This window comes from Lepidochelys olivacea (genome assembly GCF_965140295.1).
Source record: "Lepidochelys olivacea isolate rLepOli2 genome assembly, chromosome: 5".
Lineage (NCBI taxonomy): Eukaryota > Metazoa > Chordata > Testudines > Cheloniidae > Lepidochelys > Lepidochelys olivacea.
Genome location: NC_140415.1, coordinates 116,752,330 through 116,773,330, shown reverse-complemented (window position 1 = coordinate 116,773,330; position 21,001 = coordinate 116,752,330). Strand labels below are relative to the sequence as shown.

General features: G+C 37.0%; 1 protein-coding gene across 3 annotated transcripts in view; it reads right to left on the bottom strand.

Annotated features, from left to right (window-relative positions):
- Positions 1-935: 935 nt before the first annotated feature.
- IFT74 (intraflagellar transport 74) overlaps positions 936-21,001 on the bottom strand; it is a 61,744-nt gene continuing 41,678 nt past the window's right edge. For all 3 annotated transcript variants that reach the window (XM_084629568.1, XM_084629569.1, XM_084629570.1), the window contains exons 14-20: positions 19,346-19,399; positions 16,493-16,590; positions 14,787-14,913; positions 11,355-11,518; positions 10,246-10,371; positions 5,026-5,086; positions 936-1,735 (exon numbers count right to left, since the gene is read on the bottom strand). In XM_084629568.1, coding sequence (XP_084485694.1) covers positions 1,620-1,735; positions 5,026-5,086; positions 10,246-10,371; positions 11,355-11,518; positions 14,787-14,913; positions 16,493-16,590; positions 19,346-19,399 — 746 coding nt within the window. In that variant the 3' untranslated portion in view covers positions 936-1,619. The remainder of the gene's footprint in view (positions 1,736-5,025; positions 5,087-10,245; positions 10,372-11,354; positions 11,519-14,786; positions 14,914-16,492; positions 16,591-19,345; positions 19,400-21,001) is intronic.

Sequence of the window (21,001 nt, the reverse complement as noted above, 5' to 3'; positions counted from 1 at the left end):
ATTTGACTCCAACTTGATCTCAGCAAATAATGGACTCTCACTGGAAGAGCTGAAACTCTGAGAGGAAGGAAGAGACATTAGTGGGAATTTCCCCTAGATAACAGATTTTGGTTTATAGAAATCCTGTTCTGTCATGTTGTCTAAATATTATAAATAATAAATACAGAGAACAGGAGCATTTACTGAGCTGAATCTGGAAACCATGGTCCTTCCAAGAATCTTCTCGTGTAACTTTCCTTCATGCTGAAGATAACATGTTTAGTCACAGATTCAGAGACATTAAGAAACGGAAAAGATCTAATTAGGTCATGCCATGCCCATGGCATATTTCGTAATTCTCTATCCAGGCTAGTTTTATAAGGCGCAAGTGACAGGGTCTTTAACTCTTCCTTTGGATTCCTTCCTATTCTGTGACAGCAGAATAATTACTAACCCCGCCTCTGCTGTTTTTGATAAAAGATCAGCCGAGTCTGACCAGGAGCCTTGTCTACATTTAGCTCTCTGCAAGCTACAGTACCTGCTTTTGGCTGGCCAGGAAACAGCCTGACTAACTTGACCTCCCAGGTGGGGGAAAGGTAATAAGAAATAGATAATTATACTGTAGGTAGGAAAAGAAGAAAATAACTAAGGGAAGTAACAACAGCAATGTTGTTGTTATTTTAAGGGATCCTGGAATGCCTTCAGTCCAAACCATACAGAATAATTTAACAGTAAAAAATAGGATTAAAAAAGTACTGACAGATATAGCCACATAGAATTCTCTATTTCACACATTCTTCTGATCACATTGGAGCTGCTTGTTGCTGTGACATGACAGGGGGGCATGAAACTTGAGACAGAGAATCCTACAAGACATCATCTTCAGAAAAAGAAGAATTATGAATAACTTTCGTTTTTTATTTCTTTATTGGTGAAAAACAAAACTACACAAAGTCAGCATGGAGAAAAAAAACTTTCCTTAGCTAAGTTTTTATTAGAATCTCCACTATACATTTCTCCTTATATAATAACCTTAACCAAATATCACATTTAATAATGAGATGCTCTAGTAATTATATTGTCTTTTACAGAAATGAAAATACAATGAAAGAGCCTTAAAATGCATTAGCCCTACATTTTGTTTCCTCGGCTGGTGTGGGAGAGCTATGCTGATTCACACCAGCTGAGGATCTGATCTGCTATCTTCATTAGGTTTAAGACAATTGTTTACCAACAACAAAGGGCCAAATGTTCAGTCCTGACTGAGGCAAAATTCCCATTCTTTTCTATGTGTGGTTTGCCTGAGTAATGATTACAGTACTGATCCCCAATGGTTTTGCTTGAGTAAGGATTGTAGGGTTGGGCCCCAAATAGTTAACTTTGTAGAGCAAACTATATTTTCATATCCAGAATGGGTATCCAGTGGGCTCACTTTAAATGTCTTTTCTGGCTTTAAAGCTTTCAGAGATATTATCTATATTTAAAATGAAGAAAACTGCTGAAACTTCTACTCTCTCAGGAACTTGGAGGAATTTTTTGAATGCACCTACTGTGCTTTCAGCTCAGCAGTTCAGAGTCCTGCAGTGCTTGTGGACATCTCCTATTGTTGGTCCACTGGAGCAGGAAGGAAGCGCCTGGGTTCAGTTCCTGGTGTTCTGTAAAGCCTCTATGAGAGTTTTGTTATATTCTGCAATCTGCTTACTCACGTTCTTCATTACTGGCTGGTAGTCACTCTCCTGACTTTTTGTTGCTATGACTGATTAAAAGAGTTAAGGACAGCAACTAGTAAGAAAAATACTAACCTAATTAGAGATCATAAGGGAATTAGATTACAAGAAGTCTCCTTCTAGAAAAATTGTCAAGGCTTGCAGATAACGGAAAAGCACCACTTGTATCTAAAGAACTACGCTGCTTTAACAGGTTAGCCATTGTATCACAATAAGGGCTACATAGAATCACAGAATATCAGGGTTGGAAGGGACCTAAGGAGGTCATCTAGTCCAACCCCCTGCTCAAAGAAGGACCAATCCCCAATTTTTGCCCCAGATCCCTAAATGGCCCCCTTAAGGATTGAACTCACAACCCTGGGTTTAGCAGGCTAGTGCTCAAACCACTGAGCTATCCCTCCCTCCCTCGTCTATGAGGTGCGTTGGCCCATGAAAAGGAATATAAATTCTAGTGCCCACTAGTGTATTGAGCATTGCGGGTAGATTACAGTGAGCAGCAGCCTCTAGGCTCTAGTGTTTCAAACAGCACTTCATTAACGCACACTAGGGAACTTTGTGTGTGCGCCAGCGGGGTCCACACAAGCCACTTAGGGTGCGTCTACACAGTGAGAAGCACCAAGTCTCAGAGGCCAGGTCAACAGACTTGGGCTCATGCTATGGTGCTAAAAACAGCTGTGTAGATATTGCAGCGCAGGTTGGAGCTCAGGCTCTGAAGCCCGTCTCCCTCCATCCTTTCAGCTCAAGCCTGAACATCTACATAGCTGTTCTGAGCACTGTTTAGACAAGTCCAAAATGTGCTGGAAAAGTTACTGAAGTATCTTTTATTCTCTAAATGTATTGCTTCTGCAGGTCCATGCTGGGAGACTGTACTCACTGTCACATGGTGAATGAATCCATTTCAAAGCAGTTAACTGTTGTGGGAGGGTGGGCATGTCCCAGCATTCCAGAACCAAGGATATAAAAGCCCCTATTCTGACAACTGTTCCTTCTCTGTCTGTCAGGCCGAGCAAACAGGAAACTCAATCCCTCTTTGTTTTGGGATCTGTGCTTGGACACTTGGTATACTGTCTGACTTAGAAGCAGTTTCTAGCAGTAAGGTTATAGTTAGAGGTTTGCATGTGGTTTTTTTAATTTTGCATTTGGACGTTTCCTGATAGTTAGCTTCTTTCTTCCATGGCAGATGGTTAAAGGTGTCAGGGTCCAAGATTTCTTGTCTTGACAAAATATCCCTGTGGAGGAAAGGATCCCAAACCCAATCATGTAACGACAAGAGGCTCTTCTGGATCTTAGCCTAAGAAGTCCCAGGATCTGATCAGGGAATGACCAGCCATGTTGTGCTGGGAGGCTCTTCTGGGTCTAAGCCCACCAGCAGAAGTTCTCTCACCTGTCAGTACAGGAGATCATAATGTCCTTTGCCCATGAGCAAAGCAGGCACTCCTCTATTAGTCTGGGGGTTTCTTGGTTCAACCTGATTCTACTCCTTAGGAGGACATCCTAAGAACAACGGGAAGCACAGGGGAAAACAAAAATAGGAGCCATTGCCATGTGGTAGGGAACTTAATTTCACAGTAGGCATCTGCAGAGGTAATTGTCATCAGTAATAATATTTAGATCTTGTATATGAAGGAGAATTAAACTTTATTGGAAACTAATCCTTTATCGATTGTATTCAAGCACAGAAAGCAAGCACATGGTTCACTGAGGTATCATTTTACTGCATAACAGGTTTTTTAAAAAATAATTGAGTTTAATGGTAATCACAATTTTTCTCCACACAATAATTTGAATTTGATAGCAAGGACTTTTAAAAAAAAATAAAACACGACAACCAATTTGTGGAATTCATTGTATAATTGTGATCGAGGAGGATTTAAATAAAAGGACTAGACGCTAGTTGACTAAAGAGATCTGTTACAATAGATAGGATAAAAAAAATTTTTTTAAATGGAATATAAACTTTCTTGCAATGGGGCATAAGTCAACTACAAAAGACCGGTCTACACTACAAAGTTAGGTTGGCTTAAAATTAACTATGTTGTTCAGGGCTGTGAAAAATTTCATGCCTTGTGCAATGTAATTAAGCCAGCCTAAGTGTAGACACCACTAACAGAAGAATTCTTCGTCGAGCTACCTACCACCTCTCGGAGAGGTGAATTTACTACAACAATGGACAAACTCCTTCCATAGCTGTAGTATTAAGTGTCTACACTACAGTGCTACAGCAGCGCAGCCTCAGCTGTACCATTTTTAGTGTAGACATGTCCTAATTGACACGGGTTAGGAAGGAATTTCTCCTGTGAGCAGGTTATTACATAATTGTCCATTACAGGTTTTCTTGTACTTTCTTCTGAAACATCTAGCATTGTCCACCATCTGCGACAGGACACTGGACTAGACCACTGGTCTGATTGAGTACTGAAGTTTCTATGTACCTACAATATTTTGAGCTGTAATGGTATAACAATGATCTCACTGCATCCCTAATTTGTCAGTGCTACTGTTTTTAGGTCATTTTGTAAGAAGGGAGTTTACTTTAGTAACATTTTAGTCCCTGGATAATAAAATTAATATACGATTATGCACAATTCAGATCTCTGCAATAACTAGGGACAGTAGCGCAAGTTAAGGACAAAATGTCAGCTCTCATTTAGAATGGCTATGCTTCTGTTAGTTTAAAAACCTATTTAAAAACTATTTTATGGCAGTTCTTTGCAATGAATGTTCTTTGAAAGTGTCATTACCACTAGCTTTTGGGAAGTTTTCCTCAATATGTGGGGATCTAATTCTGCTCTCACATAAGCAACTCTCATTGCGTTTAACAAGCACCTAAAAGCAATATTTGGCCCTTTGTGGGTTTTGTTTGCTGTGTTTTACATACTGTAAAATGTCATGCATAGTTATGGAGCTATATACATTGAAAAAAAAATCATTGCCTTTGCTGGAAAGCTAAGTATAAGAATGGGCTGGTGTAAGAATAATCACTGAAGAAAACCTATGGGTGAAAAGTATGCCCTAGGATAAACCCAAGAGTACAGGAGAAAGTATATGCTGTGTACAGCTGGTCTTTTAGTGATCAAATAAAAATACTGGAAGCTTGGAATACTATATGGAGTCATTTAATGCTGGAGGTTGCCTAATGAGTTGCAGGTTTCATTGTATATAAGAGTCTACCCATCCAACAAACATTTGCAAGACCCCTTATCCCCCTTCCCCACGCCACTGTAAAACTGTCCTGATTGACTTTGCTTTTGGGAGGAAAAGGTTTTAGTCAATTACTATACTATATTAATTGTCAGCATTTTTTTTAAAAAAAGGATACATTCTTTCATCACAAAGTTATTTTGCTCGTGGTGCTGCCACTTCCTTTCCAAATTTGTAAGCTGAAAACACAAAAAGAAAATGTTAAGAACAGCCACAAATGAAAACAGACACATACCCATTTATACGGAAAAAAAAAAACCCAAGTTGTCTTATCAATACCTCACATTCTATCAAACTGATAAGATTGTGGTTACAACACAAGAAAACTAGACGATAAATAATTGGGAAGGATTTTTTAAATATCCCATAATATATATGTATGTAAATGTACCCCTCACATAGCTACTGCTCTGCTGTTGGCACAAAAATGAAAATACTGAATATAACTGGTATGGAACATGAAAAACTGAATGATTATTTGAGATTGTCATCTCTGAACAATCATAAAAGCGTCACAGAAAAGATGAACCCGGGAGGAAGATATGAATTCTTATCTTTTCATATCACTGAAAGATGATGTTTGCAAAATCACCACTGATACAATATATCGCAACACTGTCTTGGACCCTACAGCAGTACAGAAAAAACTTCCTTATTTCCATAGCTGAGTTTCCTGTCTGATGCCAGAAGCTGTGATAAGAGCAGAGCTGTAGTGAGAAGATTGTAAGACTGTGGGTTATATGTTGGCACTTCTTCAATACTTTCAGCATCAACAGGAAGCTAATGTGGATATTATATTATATTCCTCACAATACAATTTTATAATATTAAATTGTTTTTCTGATGCTACTATTCAAGGTTTTTTGTTTCAAGGTATGTAGACCCTTTTAAAGGTATTTTTAAAAATAAAGGTTGAAAATCATCATTTTAAAACCAAATTTTAAAGGAAAGCCACCAATATCAATATGTTTGAGGTTGAAAATCATGCTGAATGATTGAAAATAGATGCTGTGTTAGAGCTTTCCCTACCCTGTACCAAAATTATCTTTATAATGAAAAAAAAATCTATCCATATACCACATCCTTTTTATCCCTAGTTCAAAGCAAACATGAATTCTGCTGTTTGTGTAAGTTATGAAAAAAGATATTTGTGATCAATTACATTCCACATCCACTATGGGTGCTGCTAAATGCAATATACCTAGTAAAGGCACCTGAATTTGAAATATTGTATAATAGAGATTGAAGCAAATGATCAGCACTTTTTTTTATATAGCTTCTTGTACAATGAACTCCACTTAGTAAAACACTTTTAAGGCCACTGTTTTCAATCTTATCAATGGTAAAGCTCTCAAGTCATATAAAGCCTGTCTACATTTCTGTGTGATTGATATATAAAAAGGATGTACGCTGTACATCAATAGCTATGCAGACTGGCAAAATGGCTAATCAGTCATCTTGGGATCTCACTTTTCTTCAAGCTAAGTTCCTTTGGAATATGATAATTACGTTGAAGGAGAAATTCTTATTGATGGAAGAGAACATAAGCATTCTTATATATAATGATGAAACAGAAGAGTTGCAGCTAATCAGAGTGCAGGGATGCTGTACAGTTACTGATGGCTGCACACTTTTATCCCAATTAAACAGCTGTCTGAACCCTGACTGGTTGTCAGTGGGCAAATTACATAATCAATATGGACGAGATCGGATAGCCTTACTCAACAGCACCCAGAGTAGTCCTATTAAAGTATTTCAGTTTGAATACTGCCCCGTGCTCTGACTAGTTGGCAGACACGAGACAAGAGTTTGTAGATTTGCATAATCACTGAATAGTTATTTCTACTTTATATATTCAACTCTCTCTATTCTAATTAGTTCATATATTCAGAATTTAAATTGTTTCCCAACAATAAAGGTGACACCTCAGCTTCTCAATCCCTGAAGCTGAAGCAGAAAAATTTACATGAAAGTGAGGGAAAAAAAAAAACAAACAACAACAAAAACGCGCACACACACACCAACCCCAAAACACAATAAGAATGTGGCTGGAAGAGAAATCAGTTCTCATCCTCTCTTTGTCTCTCCCTCTCTCTCTTAAAGCTGATCTGTTTTCCTCCTTCCTCCTATCTCTACAGTCAGTAAAGGTCTTGTTGCCAAAATGATAATTTGTATATAGTATGTATATTGGAAGACTCCAAGTTGGTGGAGAGTTTAAAAGCCTCTTCCCTTCTGATCTACTTTTGAAACACAATGTAAATAAAAAAATGAATATGAAAGTTATTGTGGGGGAAAGAAACCTTGCTGGCCTGTAGGAAGGGGAAGGAAAAGCAAAAAAAGAAAAGTCAAGTACAGGAGTACTTGTGGCACCTTAGAGACTAACAAATTTATTTGAGCATAAGCTTTCGTCGGCTACAGCCCACTTCATCGGATGCACAGAATGGAACATATAGTAAGAAGATATATAAATGAAAACATGAAAAAGTGGCGTAAGAGGCTAATTAATTAAGATGAGCTATTATCAGCAGGAGAAAAAACACTTTTGTAGTGATAATCAAGTTAACAAGAAGGTGTGAGGATACTTAACATGGGGAAATAGATTCAATATGTGTAATGACCCAGTCACTCACAGTCTCTATTCAAACCCAAGTTAATGGTATCTAGTTTGCATATTAATTCAAGCTCAGCAGTTTCTCGTTGGAGTCTGTTTTTGAAGCTTTTCTGTTGCAAAATTGCCACCTTTAAGTCGGTTACTGAGTGGCCAGAGAGGCAGAAGTGTTCTCCTACCGGTTTTTGAATGTTATGATTCCTGCCGTCAGATTTGTGTCCATTTATTCTTTTGCACAGAGACGGTCCAGTTTGGCCAACGTACATGGCAGAGGGGCATTGCTGGCACATATCACATTGGTAGATGTGCATGTGAACAAGCCCCTGATGGTGTGGCTAATGTGATTAGGTCCTATGATGGTGTCACTTGAATAAATACGTGGACAGAATTGGCATTGGACTTTGTTGCAAGGGTAGGTTCCTGGGTTACTGTTTTTGTTGTGTGGTTGCTGGAGAGTATTTGCTTCAGGCTGGGGGGCTGTCTGTAAGCAAGGACTGGTCTGTCTCCCAAGATCTGGGGGAGCGAGGGATCATTTTTCAGGATAGGTTGTATATCTCTGATGACGGCTGGAGAGGTTTTAGTTGGGGGCTGAAGGAGAAAGCTAGTGGCGTTCTGTTATTTTCTTTGTTGGGCCTGTCCTGTAGTAGGTGATTTCTGGGTACTCTTCTGGCTCTGTCAATCTGTTTTTTCACTTCAGCAGGTGGGTATAGTAGTTTTAAGAATGCTTGATAGAGATCTTGTAGGTGTTTGTCTCTGTCTGAGGGATTGGAGCAAATACGGTTGTATCTTAGAGCTTGGCTGTAGACAATGGATCATGCGGTGTGTGTCCTGGATAGAAACTGGAGGCATGTAGGTGAGAGGGCTTATAAACTGCATTTCAAAGCAAAAAAATTACCTTTTGCCAGTTCGATTTCTGTAGTTTCTCCACTTTCATTTAAAAAACAACGTTTCATAAAAAAATTTTTGAATGGTTATGCTGATTGTTTAAAAGGTTCTTCTGAATATAGTAATAACCTTATTCTATTCTCCTCAACATTTGAGCTCATTCAGCCTAGGATACAGATATTAAATGGGAATGACCCTCAAGTGATAATGTTATGCCTGTGTTTATTAGGCTTTAAGTCAGAAGGCAACTACGATACAAGCTACAGATACAATATTGCACTGAAATACAGATCAGAAGAATCACAGGACTTTAAATAAACTAACATTGCATGTCTCTATTTTTCAGATTCCTCTGAAAAGGCAGGTCAAACCAAATAATACAAGAACATACCCCAAAAAGAAAAAGATGGGAAAATTTAAGAAATGCAAACAATTTTAATGCACTAGCCTTTTGTGTTTATAATCCTGGGTTCAAATTTGGTTTTAATTAAAATATTTTTAATCCTAAAGTCTTCAATCGGGCAAGACTATAATCTGAGAAAGAACCATAGGATTTGACCCAATATTTGTGCCAAATAAAAATTTCTGTTTGGAATGCAGGTGGAGAGGAATCTAGATCATTATCCTGTATCTGTGTTGGCTCTACAATGCTAACAGAAGAAAAAAGTAATAAAATTGTGAGTCTGACTACAGGTGAGGAGAACACCTATTGAGTAAAAAGAGGTTAAAAAAAAGCGCAGAGTAATGTTTCTGATCATCAGCACGTTTTAAATGTTGCCAACATACAAAACATAAAAGACATGTTCTCTGCCACAAAAGCTTACATTCTAATTATGCAGCCCACACAGTACAAATACATAAATGCAAAAGATGACCAGATGACAGTCTAGACTGTCCAAAGTACAGTTGTTTTATAGCATGAAGTACACGCTTCTTTCTCTTGTGGTTTGTCAATGAAAGACTACACAAGAGTAGCTGGTCGGAAGAGGGATTTTACTAAAGAGAGGTATAAACTGGTGGAGTTTCAACTCAGGTACAAACACAAGCTACATACTCATTACAAAATCAAAAATTCATCCTTCCTTAAATCTATTTTTATTAACTAAAAGATACTACATAAAACTGAGCCTTTGTCTTCTCCCTAGGCTAGAACACTCCTAGGATACTTGCTCTCAGAAACAGCATGTCCCATTATGCCTGATGGGGTTCATCCTTGGTACTGCTAAACAATTACAATGTTTATCCTAGGATCCTAAAAATATTTCTTAAGTGTGATTTAGTGTTTTTGCCTTTGGAGTACAATAAATTGTTCCAAAAGGTTGGTATTTTCTATAAGTTAAATAGGGGAGGATGCCCCTAACAAGAACTTTTATCTCCCCTCTCTAAATTGCTCAGTATTTTATAGGCTGGGGAAAACATATTGCCATGTTTTCCCCAGCCCAGGACTCTGCACCTGCCAGTCCAGCCCTGAGACAAACCAAGCCTGATCCTGAGCTCCTGCAGTAGCACCAGGAAGGCTGGAGAGGAAAAATGAGGACTTTGAACAAAACCAAAATGAGTATTTAACAAAGGATTTGCAAATTTTTGACATAAGACTGGTCTCAACAAGCTTGAAATCATTGGTTTTCAATAGATTGATTGGGGGAGGGGGGTTTGTTAACATCCAGTTGAACAAACTAGAGGATTTGGGCATGGAATTCCAATATGCAGCTTTGAAAACTTACTCCAGAGTCTATGCATTCCTCTAAAAAACCCTAACTGATTCATTCAAATATAGTTTCATATATTTGAGAAACTCAAGACCTGCAATGAAACAACTGAACAGACACCTATTTTCAACTATACCTGGGAATGGGTCTCATTCTCCTCAAGTTGTGTCTTCAGTATTTCATACTCTGCATTCAGTTGTTCCATTATTTTCTTGAAGGCATCTCTACGTTTTACCAACCTTTCTTTCTCCTCGTGGAGTTTCTAGAGGAAGAAAAGCAAAATGGATCAAACTGGCCTTAAGGCATTGCACTTCCATTAAAACTGCCAATTCCTTTGAATCTAAGGATTTCTAATACACTCATCACCATAGTGATCTCCTACTCTCCCACAGGTATTCATTCAAATTTACTTTGGACTGGTGTTCCCAACTGTTCGACTGTTTTCAATTTAACTTTCCAGGAGCTACTTTCTTTTTCCACCCCCTAAACAAGAAGGTATTCAGAACTTGTTCTACAAATATCACAAAAACTACACCAATACTTAGCATGAGAAGTTGCATTTAATACCTGTGAACAAGATGTAGCCATTAAAATGCATACTTGGTGATGTGAAATGAGGCACAAATGTCCACAGTCTCTTTCGTATTAATTCTAGAAACGAGGTCATGACAGCATGGAATTATACTGAACAGAGCACTGGCCTGAAGCTCAGGAGACCTGGGCTCTATTCTTGATTCTGCCAATGGCCTGTTAAGTGAGTGGGGACTAGTCACTTCAACTCTTTGTGCCACAACTTCCCCATTTGTAAATTGGGGATAATGATACTAACCTCATTGGTAAAGCAATTTGAGATCTATTGATGAAAAGAGCTAAATAAGAGTTAGGTATTATTATTATTGTTATTACTATGTCAAATATAACGGTGAATTTTGTGTCATTTGCTTCAAGCCTTCAAACAAACAAATTACTTCCCAACACTGTTTTGAAAACAAAGATATAAACCAGATTCTGTCTGAACATAGCATGACAAATATCAGCCTTCGAATATTAATGGCTGAGTTCTGAACAAAAGCAATGTTGTTATTATTATTATTTGTATTGTGGTACCACCTAAGAGTCTCAGTCACGACCTAGGGCTCCATTGTGCTAGGTGCTGTACAGACACGGAACAGAAAGGTGTTCCCTTCCCAAAGAACTTACAATATAAGTAATCTAGGTAATGCTACCAGATACTGCTGTTATCACCTTTTTCTTCTCTTCTCCTGACGCTTTCAGAGCCGGCAAATTATTGTACATCTCCAAGTCCTTTGTCATCTGTTCAATTTTTATTTTGAGAGAAGCCTGTTCATCAACCATCTTACCCTCCAACAATTCCATTTTCTGCAGGTCCATTCGCAGTCTTTGACTATCTGGAACATAGGGAACAAATGTTATAAGCAACAGTAACTTTTCTTCATGATAGTATTAGCCAATGCACAAAGATTTAACTCTCAGTTTTCCATTACACAATGCGCCAGCCAAATCCTGCTTGCCTTATTCACATTGATACCAAGGGACTATTCATGAGAATAAAGTAATCAGGATGTGGCCCAACACACAGTGCCATTTGTCAAAAGATATTATACAATTATTACAGATACTGAAGACTAGAGAGTCTAAGTCTAAGGAAACACAGTGGTGATCTGGGATACTACAGTGTGGTAATTCCATTCTGCTTTTGTTAATATTTACTTCCTTGTCAATTTCAGGTTTCACTGTACCAGCACATTAGTACAAAATGTTGGTTGCAAACAATACAGGTGCCTGTTTATTTTTAAACTGTTTCCATTCAATTTTTTAAATCATATAAATATTTGTTTTCATTTTTGAAAGTGTCTTGTTTTTAGAATACTAAATTTAGGGTCAAATTGGCCCTGGACACTGGCTTTATAAATGAGGAACCATTCCAAAGCCTTAGAATAATAAAAATTGGTATATGTCACGGCTGAAAAGATCATAATGCACTGGAATACGGTGTTCAATTCTGATCATCACACCTCAAAAAGGATAAAACAGAATTAGAGGGGATTCAAATATAGGTGAGCAGAAGGATCAGAGCCATGGAAAAAAAGTCTCAAATGAAGAGAGATGTAAGGGACTGTTTACTTTAGAGAGGAGATGAATAAAAGGGGACATGACAATGGTATACAAAATAATGAATGGTGTAGAGAAGGTAGATTGGGAACTTGCTTAATCACATACTTAGCACTAAACGCTATAAATGATTATTAAAAACAACCTTTAAAACATGAACTGCTTACAATCTTTAGATGAAAATATCTGTAGAAGTAGTTTTGCATTTTCTTGAAATGGAAATGCGTATGTAAGATTTTTGCTTTTAATTAAAAATAAAACAGATACAGGACCAATTAAAATTCATTTTTGGTGGATAAAAGTAATCAAAAAACCGTAAAAACATTGGAAAAAGATTCCTGTAATGCAATATCAGTATGCTGATAATGCCGGAGTAGACAGCTAAGGAGTATTCCTATCCAAGCACACTTTCTAGAGAAAAAGGAAGAAACTGTTTGGAGAAGGTAAAGTTTATGCACTCACTCTCTCTCTCCACATACATACATACATATTTTCACACACACACACAAATAAATACTAAAAACTTCTCTATGGGAAAAGACAGGAAGAGGATGCAGCCCAGTTCCTTCTGATATGCCATTAAGTTGCAGAGTTTAGCAGGCAGTGTACACACAGTAGCAAAGTCTGAGACCAAAACTGCTTTGACCCAGGAAAATGTTTCTGAAAAACTATGCCATCAGCACATTTGTTTACTCTCTGTAGTTTTCTTTTTTGTTTTTTGAAAAAGGACTCTGCTGATGGCCTTTTATATCTTTGAGGAGGCAAGAAAATCTGGAAATCCACATTTTAATCCCAATGGAAGAATTTTGCAGACGACTGTACTATAATTCAAGGTTTGGGAAGCACTCCAACTGGGGGGGAACTGTACAATCATTATACTTTAAGAGAGTCCCTATTATGTTTATTATGGAACTTTTATTGTGGTTCCCAGTTCCAAGAATTTTCTTTATAAATAGTTTAAATTATTTGATTAAATTGTAGACTGTAAACTTTTTCAAGAAAGAAACTTTGTTTTCATACAATGTCCCTACAACATCTAGCACCTTTATGGTGTTACTGTAATGTAAAATAAAAACAATAAATATGTTTAGTTAAAATGCTCATAAGAAGAATATATTTCATATCTTGCCCATATAGTGCAAGGGCTAATTTTTCAAAATAGAACACCTACGTTGTGACTGCAAAATACGTATTTGCAAATAAATTTGTTACAAAATATCCAGAGGCACAGGGAAAACAGGCAACTAACTTCATATTTTGTGCACAGCAATTACTTCTTTGCAGATACAGTACATATTTTGCAGTCACAACACAAGCCTATTTTGAAAATTGGTACCAAGTACAGGCTGTAGTAGTCACCAAACAAAATGATTTATGATTATTGCAGCTTCCTTTCAGTAATAAAACAAGGAAAACCCTGCTCAATCAGTAATGATATTGGCAAAGGTTTAGATTATGACAATAGCACCACCATAAAACAGCACAAATAAAGAATTAAACAGAGATCTCTATCACTAAACCACAAGAAAAAAAAATCACCTCTGCTTTTAGAAAATATAGGCCTGATTCCTGCAAACTTTTACTCTCATGTCTAATGTTAATATAGTCTTAACTTTATGCATATGAGTAGTCCCATTGAAGTCAACAGGAACATTTTTGTGTTTTAAGTTAACAATGTGCATGCTTGCAGAATCAGGTCCTGAGAATTTGATCGTGACGATTTACAAGGCAAGGTTGGACCATCTACATTACAGCTGCCAGGAATCCTCTTTGGGATATGTCTACACAGCAACTAGATACTTGCGGCTAGCCGAGTCAGCCTGAGCCCCGCAAGTCCGTGGGGCTGTTTCATTGCTGTGTAGACTTTTGTGCTTGGGCTGTAGCCAGGCTCTAGGACCCTGGCAGAGTGGGAGGGTCCCAGAGCTCAGGTTCCAGCCCAAGCCTGAAGTCTACACAGCAATGAAACATCCCCTCGAGCCTGAGTCGGCTAGCACAGGCCAGCTGCAGGTTTTTCTTCGCTGCATAAACATATCCTTAGAAAAGCACTAACAAAACATAGGTATAAGTGACATTATGGGGTCCATTTTCAAACTGATACATGGTAATTTCACTGCATGGCTCTCTACTACTTTCTATTAAATGTTATTTTAAAGTTTATGAAGAGCCTAGAGTTTGAGTCAGTTGCTAATAAATCAAAATAAATAAAGCAAACTCCTACTAATGCAATGGGAATTGCTATACACAATATTAAAATGTACTTTTAATATGTCCTAAACCAAGTAAGCAAGAAAATCAGTTATTGTTACTAGTCAGAGAAATAGTCTTCTTATGATGAATTATAAATAATTTGTGTTAGCACTAAGAAGAGCTATATAAAGGCACCAAAAGAAGATACATCCTTCAGTATTTGCACTGCCTCACACCCTAGCTACATGTTTTAGCATACATGGTATGCAAGATCACCAACCCTATACTCGTGTATTCTACGACTCTCATGTTCTTTTATTTTTAAAAAAGGAAGGAATATACGTACATATGCCTCACCTGTACTCAAATTTTTAGCAGTGCTCTGTGACTTTTGCATTTCATTTGATTTGAAAGTGAGGTCTTCCTGCATGATCTTCAACTCTTGATTGGTAACAGAGGAGATTTGTTTCATGCGATTGACATTCTGTTCATTTACAGAAATAAGGACAGTAAATTAGAACACTGGATATCTTTGCAGCTACGAGTGTTCACCGGACAGCAAGAAAAAAGCTCTGCTAATACATAACTTATGACTTAACTCTTTTACAACACTCTTGGACAAAATATTTTTAAATAGTTTGAGACCATTTAAATATAATGATTTTCTATTTCAGGTCTGCCAACCTGAACTGTGTCCCTTTTATAACTGATGTACTGATATACCATTGAGGATGAAGTATGGATGTTTAAATGACATTGCCTTAGATACTTCACTTGTGGTAGAGTCATTGTACTATAAAGTAAATCCCTACTTTATTTGTGATATTGCAGAAATTGTGAATCATACAATACTAGGCTTCTCCCACAATTTTGATTTTAATTAGCTTACTTTGTGTAGTCCACAGTTTAACATACATTCTGAGTATGCAATAAGTACCACATTAACATTCAATGCCTGTAAAATGTAAAAAGGCTAAAATGACTTGACTCCATTTCGACAGCAGTTGTGTTAAGACTTTTAGTCTTCTGAATTTTATATTGTACCGGCCACTTTTTTTTTTTTTTAAGGAATGTAATATAGTTGCAGCAAAATGTCTGGTTCTCAAAAACATTAGCAGGCATAACATAATATTGTTCCAGCAAATTCTTCTTAAACAAATAGCTTTACTCTGGCTTTTCCAAATTATGGCTATTAATAAAGGTCAATTATTACTTTTCCACTATTTTCCAGCCACAATTATTTGAAGATCATCCCGTGATTCAAGTAGGGTCTTAACTACAAGGAAAATTGCATTCCCCTGTGTCATGGGATTTGCAGCACATCAACTCTTAAGCAACCTTTCTAGTAAAATAATTTGAAGTTATGGGGCACCATATTGAAGAACAGTATCAAGGAGCTGTTAAAATGCTATTTATTTAAAATAATACTTGGCTAAAAGATGCCTATGACAATCCTCTACAAATAGTTCAAGGGAATCAAAATCAAAGAAATGAAGAGTTGTTTTGGTAAGACTTGGCAAAAAAAAAAAAAAATACTGATAATGGGGAAATTCTAGCTGGACACCAGGAGCATATATCATTTAGAAACTATGCTGAGGGGAACTCTAGAAATACTTTTAATCGGTTAGGTAGAAGAAATTTCCTAAAAACAACATAAATCAGAATATGGAAAATAATCTAAGGGAGATGACTGAATCCTCCCCTTCATTTATAACATTCAGACTTGGTCTAGATAAACTAGCAAACAATGACATTTCTTAGTTTTAGTATTCTTGTATGTTTCATACTGATGGATTATAGTAATGCCTTTTCATTTGGTCACAAATATCATCTGATTTTATTAATTATAAAAGTTCCTCAAAACAGTGACAGAGAATACAACAATAATTAAATAAATTCTACTTTGTTACAATAACACATGGTATCAGTTTACTGTTTGGAAGATAATTACACCAATAATTGGGCTGAATAGTATTTAATCACCACTGTTCTATTTAATTTGCTCAGTGACTTTTATGAGGCTATGACTGCCTAATTTATCAGAGACAGAGAAAGGCACTTACCCTACTTGAGTGCTCTAACAGTACAACAATGTTGGCCTCTATCTGTGCCTTCCGTTCCAGTTCCTGCGTCTTCATCTCTTCAAAAGTCTCAAGAAAGTCTACGGATTAAAAACAACAAGATAAGGGAGGCTGCTGCTGTTTACATAAACATTCTGGGTTCTCCATTATAACTGTACTTACTCTGAATTCAACAGCAAATATAGAAATACCTCACTGTAGTTTTACAAAATTGTATAACACCTAAGATTTAAATATACTTCAATTTAAATAAAATACTCTATCAAGTAATTTCATGCTTACTAAATGTTGGGGTCTGAGAAGTTTTGTGGTTTTATTTTTTTAATTTTACTATTTACCATTTTGTTAAAATTTTAAATATGGGAACAAGTGAGAAATAATCACATTTTTAAAATAAAATCAAGTACAGCTTGCTTATTTAAGACATTTATTTGCTGAGTTAAGTGGAAGAGATTTTTTTCCCAGTTCCATTTTTTTAGAATGATGCCATATCAATGCATGTTTTTGGCATTTTTGGTATTTATAGGATTGTTCACTCAAGATGTATGCGTCTGGGTATCAGTCTATAAAATTAAAGAGGAACAACACAAGGATGACAACAGAAGGGTGGAAACTGAGACAACACAAATAACTTTAGAGACTCTCCATTATAATATTTACCAATCCATTTAAATTTATTTCTGAAAAGCAAACTCATTAGCTTTCTCTTCAACATATTACAAGTCTAGCACTTAGACAATGCAGTGAAAGCTCACTCGAAAAGCCTTAAGGAGAGACAGAGTACTAAAAGCCTTTTCTTTAAGTCTCCTTAATTGCCATTTAACTCCCCTACAGCTATTTCAGAACACAGGAGCAAAATTCTTCCTTGTCCACTGCTCAGAGCATGTTGTGCCCCTCATCAAGACCCTTCTGTGCCTCTCATGTCTTTCCCATCAAATTTAATTCAATACAGAGACTGAGTCAGTTAGACAGACAAAGGAAACTTGAGGCAGAAGAAAGGAACAAAGAGGCATGCTTTTGTAGTAGAGGGGACCTTTTCCCACTGAGATCCAACCAGGATTTGGAGCTAAAGGATAGTGACTGCAGGGGTCAGCTAGACAGACTTCATGTTTTGAAGGAGAAGCCATAAGCTACAAGAGGAGAACCCTTGACCCCCTAGGGGACTCTGGAAAAAATCCCAAAGAATGCTCAAGAGAGGTGAGGAAACTGAGGCAGGGAATGGTGTATAGGTGTTCGATTGATTTTTGTGCTATCTAAAATAAAGAGTAATTATGTTGGATCCCTTTGCAAAGCCTGTGTCCGTTTGCTTGAACTATCACTGATCCCTGAAGAGGTAAAACGTAGCCCAGAGCATCCGCAAGTTTGGAGCTCTGGGAAAGTGTGCGCTTAAGCAACAGAGGAATATTGGGGAGCTCACATTAGTTTCATGGCCTAGGCAGCTGGATTGTGGGGCCTCAACTGTTAGAAGAAAGGGTGTTAGAAAGCAAATCTGAAACCTGTAAGTGTGCCTAGAAACCCAGAGACAGTGCCTGGACTTTGCTCAGACTCAGGAAAGCTTATAAGCATGTGTGTCCAGGCATGTTACATATCAGAGAAAAGAAGACTAAAGTATTACTTTCTAGATTTTGAGCCAAAGAAGATGGGTAAATGTAAATTAAGGATATCAGACAGGAATCCCTTCTGCCCCACAAAATCCCCACAAATATTTTCTCTCCACAATTTTAGAAAGAGAGTTGAAACTTCTAAAACATTGAGTTGGCTCAACAACAGAGGGAATGGAAAAATGGGAATTATGAAATAAACTTACCTTTAGAAAGAAACATTTTAAATGTGTTCCTAGAGATCATTACAACAGAAAGATGTATACAGTAAACCTTTTCCGTACTAATTCTATAAAGGAACAAAATCTGAGGCATCAGTGGATGTCCATATATATCTGATATAAATATTTTGACTCAAGTTTTGGATTTAGCAGAGAATTATTACCCCAAACCTAATAGAGATTCACAAGACGACCACTTTTTCAACCTAACAGAAAGTGCTTTCTCCTAAAAGTTAAAAAAAATCTAACATGCTATATACTACTCTCCCTCTTCTCATTCTAAACGCTCCTTAAACAAATTTTTCTTTTGGCAAAGTCTATATATACACCCATCTCACCAACACTGCCTCCTTTCATACAAACTGGTTTTCTACATGGCACGTGTCTAAATCTGTTGGTAAGCTCTTGGAAGTTCCTGGTTTGGGCTTTATAAAGAGCCATATATATTTATAATGTATCCTATTGTTAGAATGTTTATAGAGCCTTTTAAAATATATTTTTGCCCTAAATGTTTTGCACCCTGACTTCACCTCTGCTGAGGCTTCTATGTCACAAGACCTCATTGGTAAGTCAGAAAGCTTTAGTAGTACGTATCTTAGATAAATAAGTCAAAATGTCCTGAAGGTGTAGTTTCTGATTCTCAGAGTAAACTCAAAGTTTGGCTCGTATTCAGAACACCGGGTGGGCACTCCATGGCATTATTTAACTTTCATTTTAGCACATTTTTAAAAAATCATTTTATTTTAGCTTTTATCTTGTAAAAAACGTGTTCCTGAAATCTTTAACGCCAGATGATGAGCCAGGAAAGGTGCTCCAATCATATGTAAATTTGCAGTATCAGTTACCTTGTGCTGAGGCATCTCTGAATCAGGTAACAGGGTCTTAAGACAAGTGGTCAGCAGGTCAGCAGTTTTGGGGTTCAAATAAATTGTTACAATCCAAAAAGGCTTTGACAATCCAAAGAGCCTTGTGCTTTGGCAGTTCAGGAGTCTAATCTATATTAAACAACTTACTGTCCATGCTTTCCTCTCTCTTCTTCAGCTCCTTGTATTTCAGATTTTTCTCCCCTACAAGAGACATAATATTGATTTACCTCCAAAACACCAACTGCTCCGAACTCTACATTATGTTCTTTATACGTCTTTTTTTATTAACTCAATCCTGTAGCCCTTAGGTAGATTAACTTTGACTATCTAAAACGTGAATTCTGCATACTTAAGCACAAAAGGATTGGACTGTATGTTATTTACATGTCTCACTATAATCATTGTCAATCAACAGCAAATTATACACATTTTCAAAAAAGCGAATCAGCGTAACAATATGTCGTCATGTAATCTTCAGGGTTTTTTTTTTTTTTTTTTTTTTTTTAACTATACGTAGTGGGATAGAGGTCAAATGCCTCAGAATTTGACAGTGCCCCAAATATTTTTTTAAAGTTGTATTAGTTGGCAGATTTTTTTTTAAATTAAGGGCCAATACATTTTAGAATATTAGTCTGTTTCACTTTTTAGTGTTGGAAAAATCACATTTGTGCATTTAGGCCATGTCGTTGACTGGTAAACTAAGTCATTCTGCAAGTCTTTTTAAGATTTGGGAAGTGATGCCAGTTTCTCTGGCTTTCAGCAAGCAAGATTACTTTGTGATGTGCTTTCTGGATATTAATAAGGTAGCAATCTTCAATAAAATAAGATAAAACAAAAAAACACGCACCATCTTTATTGTCATGCATTAGGATGGTCTTAAATAACTAACTCATGGTTCTGCTTCATCCCTAATTTGGGTTTCAGCTGCCTTAGTCACAGGCACGAATATGAATATCCAGTAGAAAACATAATATAAACATTTAGCTTTCTACAGCATAACAATTTACTGGTGGTGGTGGGGAAAACTATGTTAAGACAAGATTAAGCTGAGAATTTGAATACATAAGTGAGGAAATGTTCCCTTCCTGACAAATTTGTGTACATTAACAAACTTTATTTTTTAAAAATATTTTAAACATGCTCTAGACTATATAAATGTTTATTCAGAGGGTCAAATTGTAATTTTCACCATTAACCTGTGCATGGGAGCAAGAAAGCATTGCTTGCATTCACTACGCATGTCACAAGTAGCCACACAGGGGGGGGAAGTAGCTTTTATGGAGCTGACTTCTCTTGCTCAAGTAGGCTCGGTAAACAAGCAAGTAATGCGGAGCTTTGGCTCCACACTCAATGTGCCAGTCACAATAGCTGTGCGGGCAATAATTCAAATAAACAAACAACAACAACAGCAGCAGCAGAGTTTAGGGCTGGTGCAGATTACTCTCCCTGCTGGAGGAAGGGGAAATTGGAGATCAGATTGTGACGCTGAATCATAATCTAGTTACCAGTCAAAAAGAACAGGAGGACTTGTGGCACCTTAGAGACTAACAAATTTATTTGAGCATAAGCTTTCGTGGGCTACAGCCCACTTCATCGGATGCGTGCAGTGGAAAATACAGTAGGATGATTTTATATACACAGAGAACATGAAACAATGGGTGTTATAATACACACTATAATGAGAGTGATCAGTTAAGGTGAGCTATCACCAGCAGGAGAGAAAAAAAAAAAAACCAACCAACACCCTTTGTAGTGATAATTAAGATGGGCAGTTGACAAGAATGTGTGAGGAACAGTAGGGGG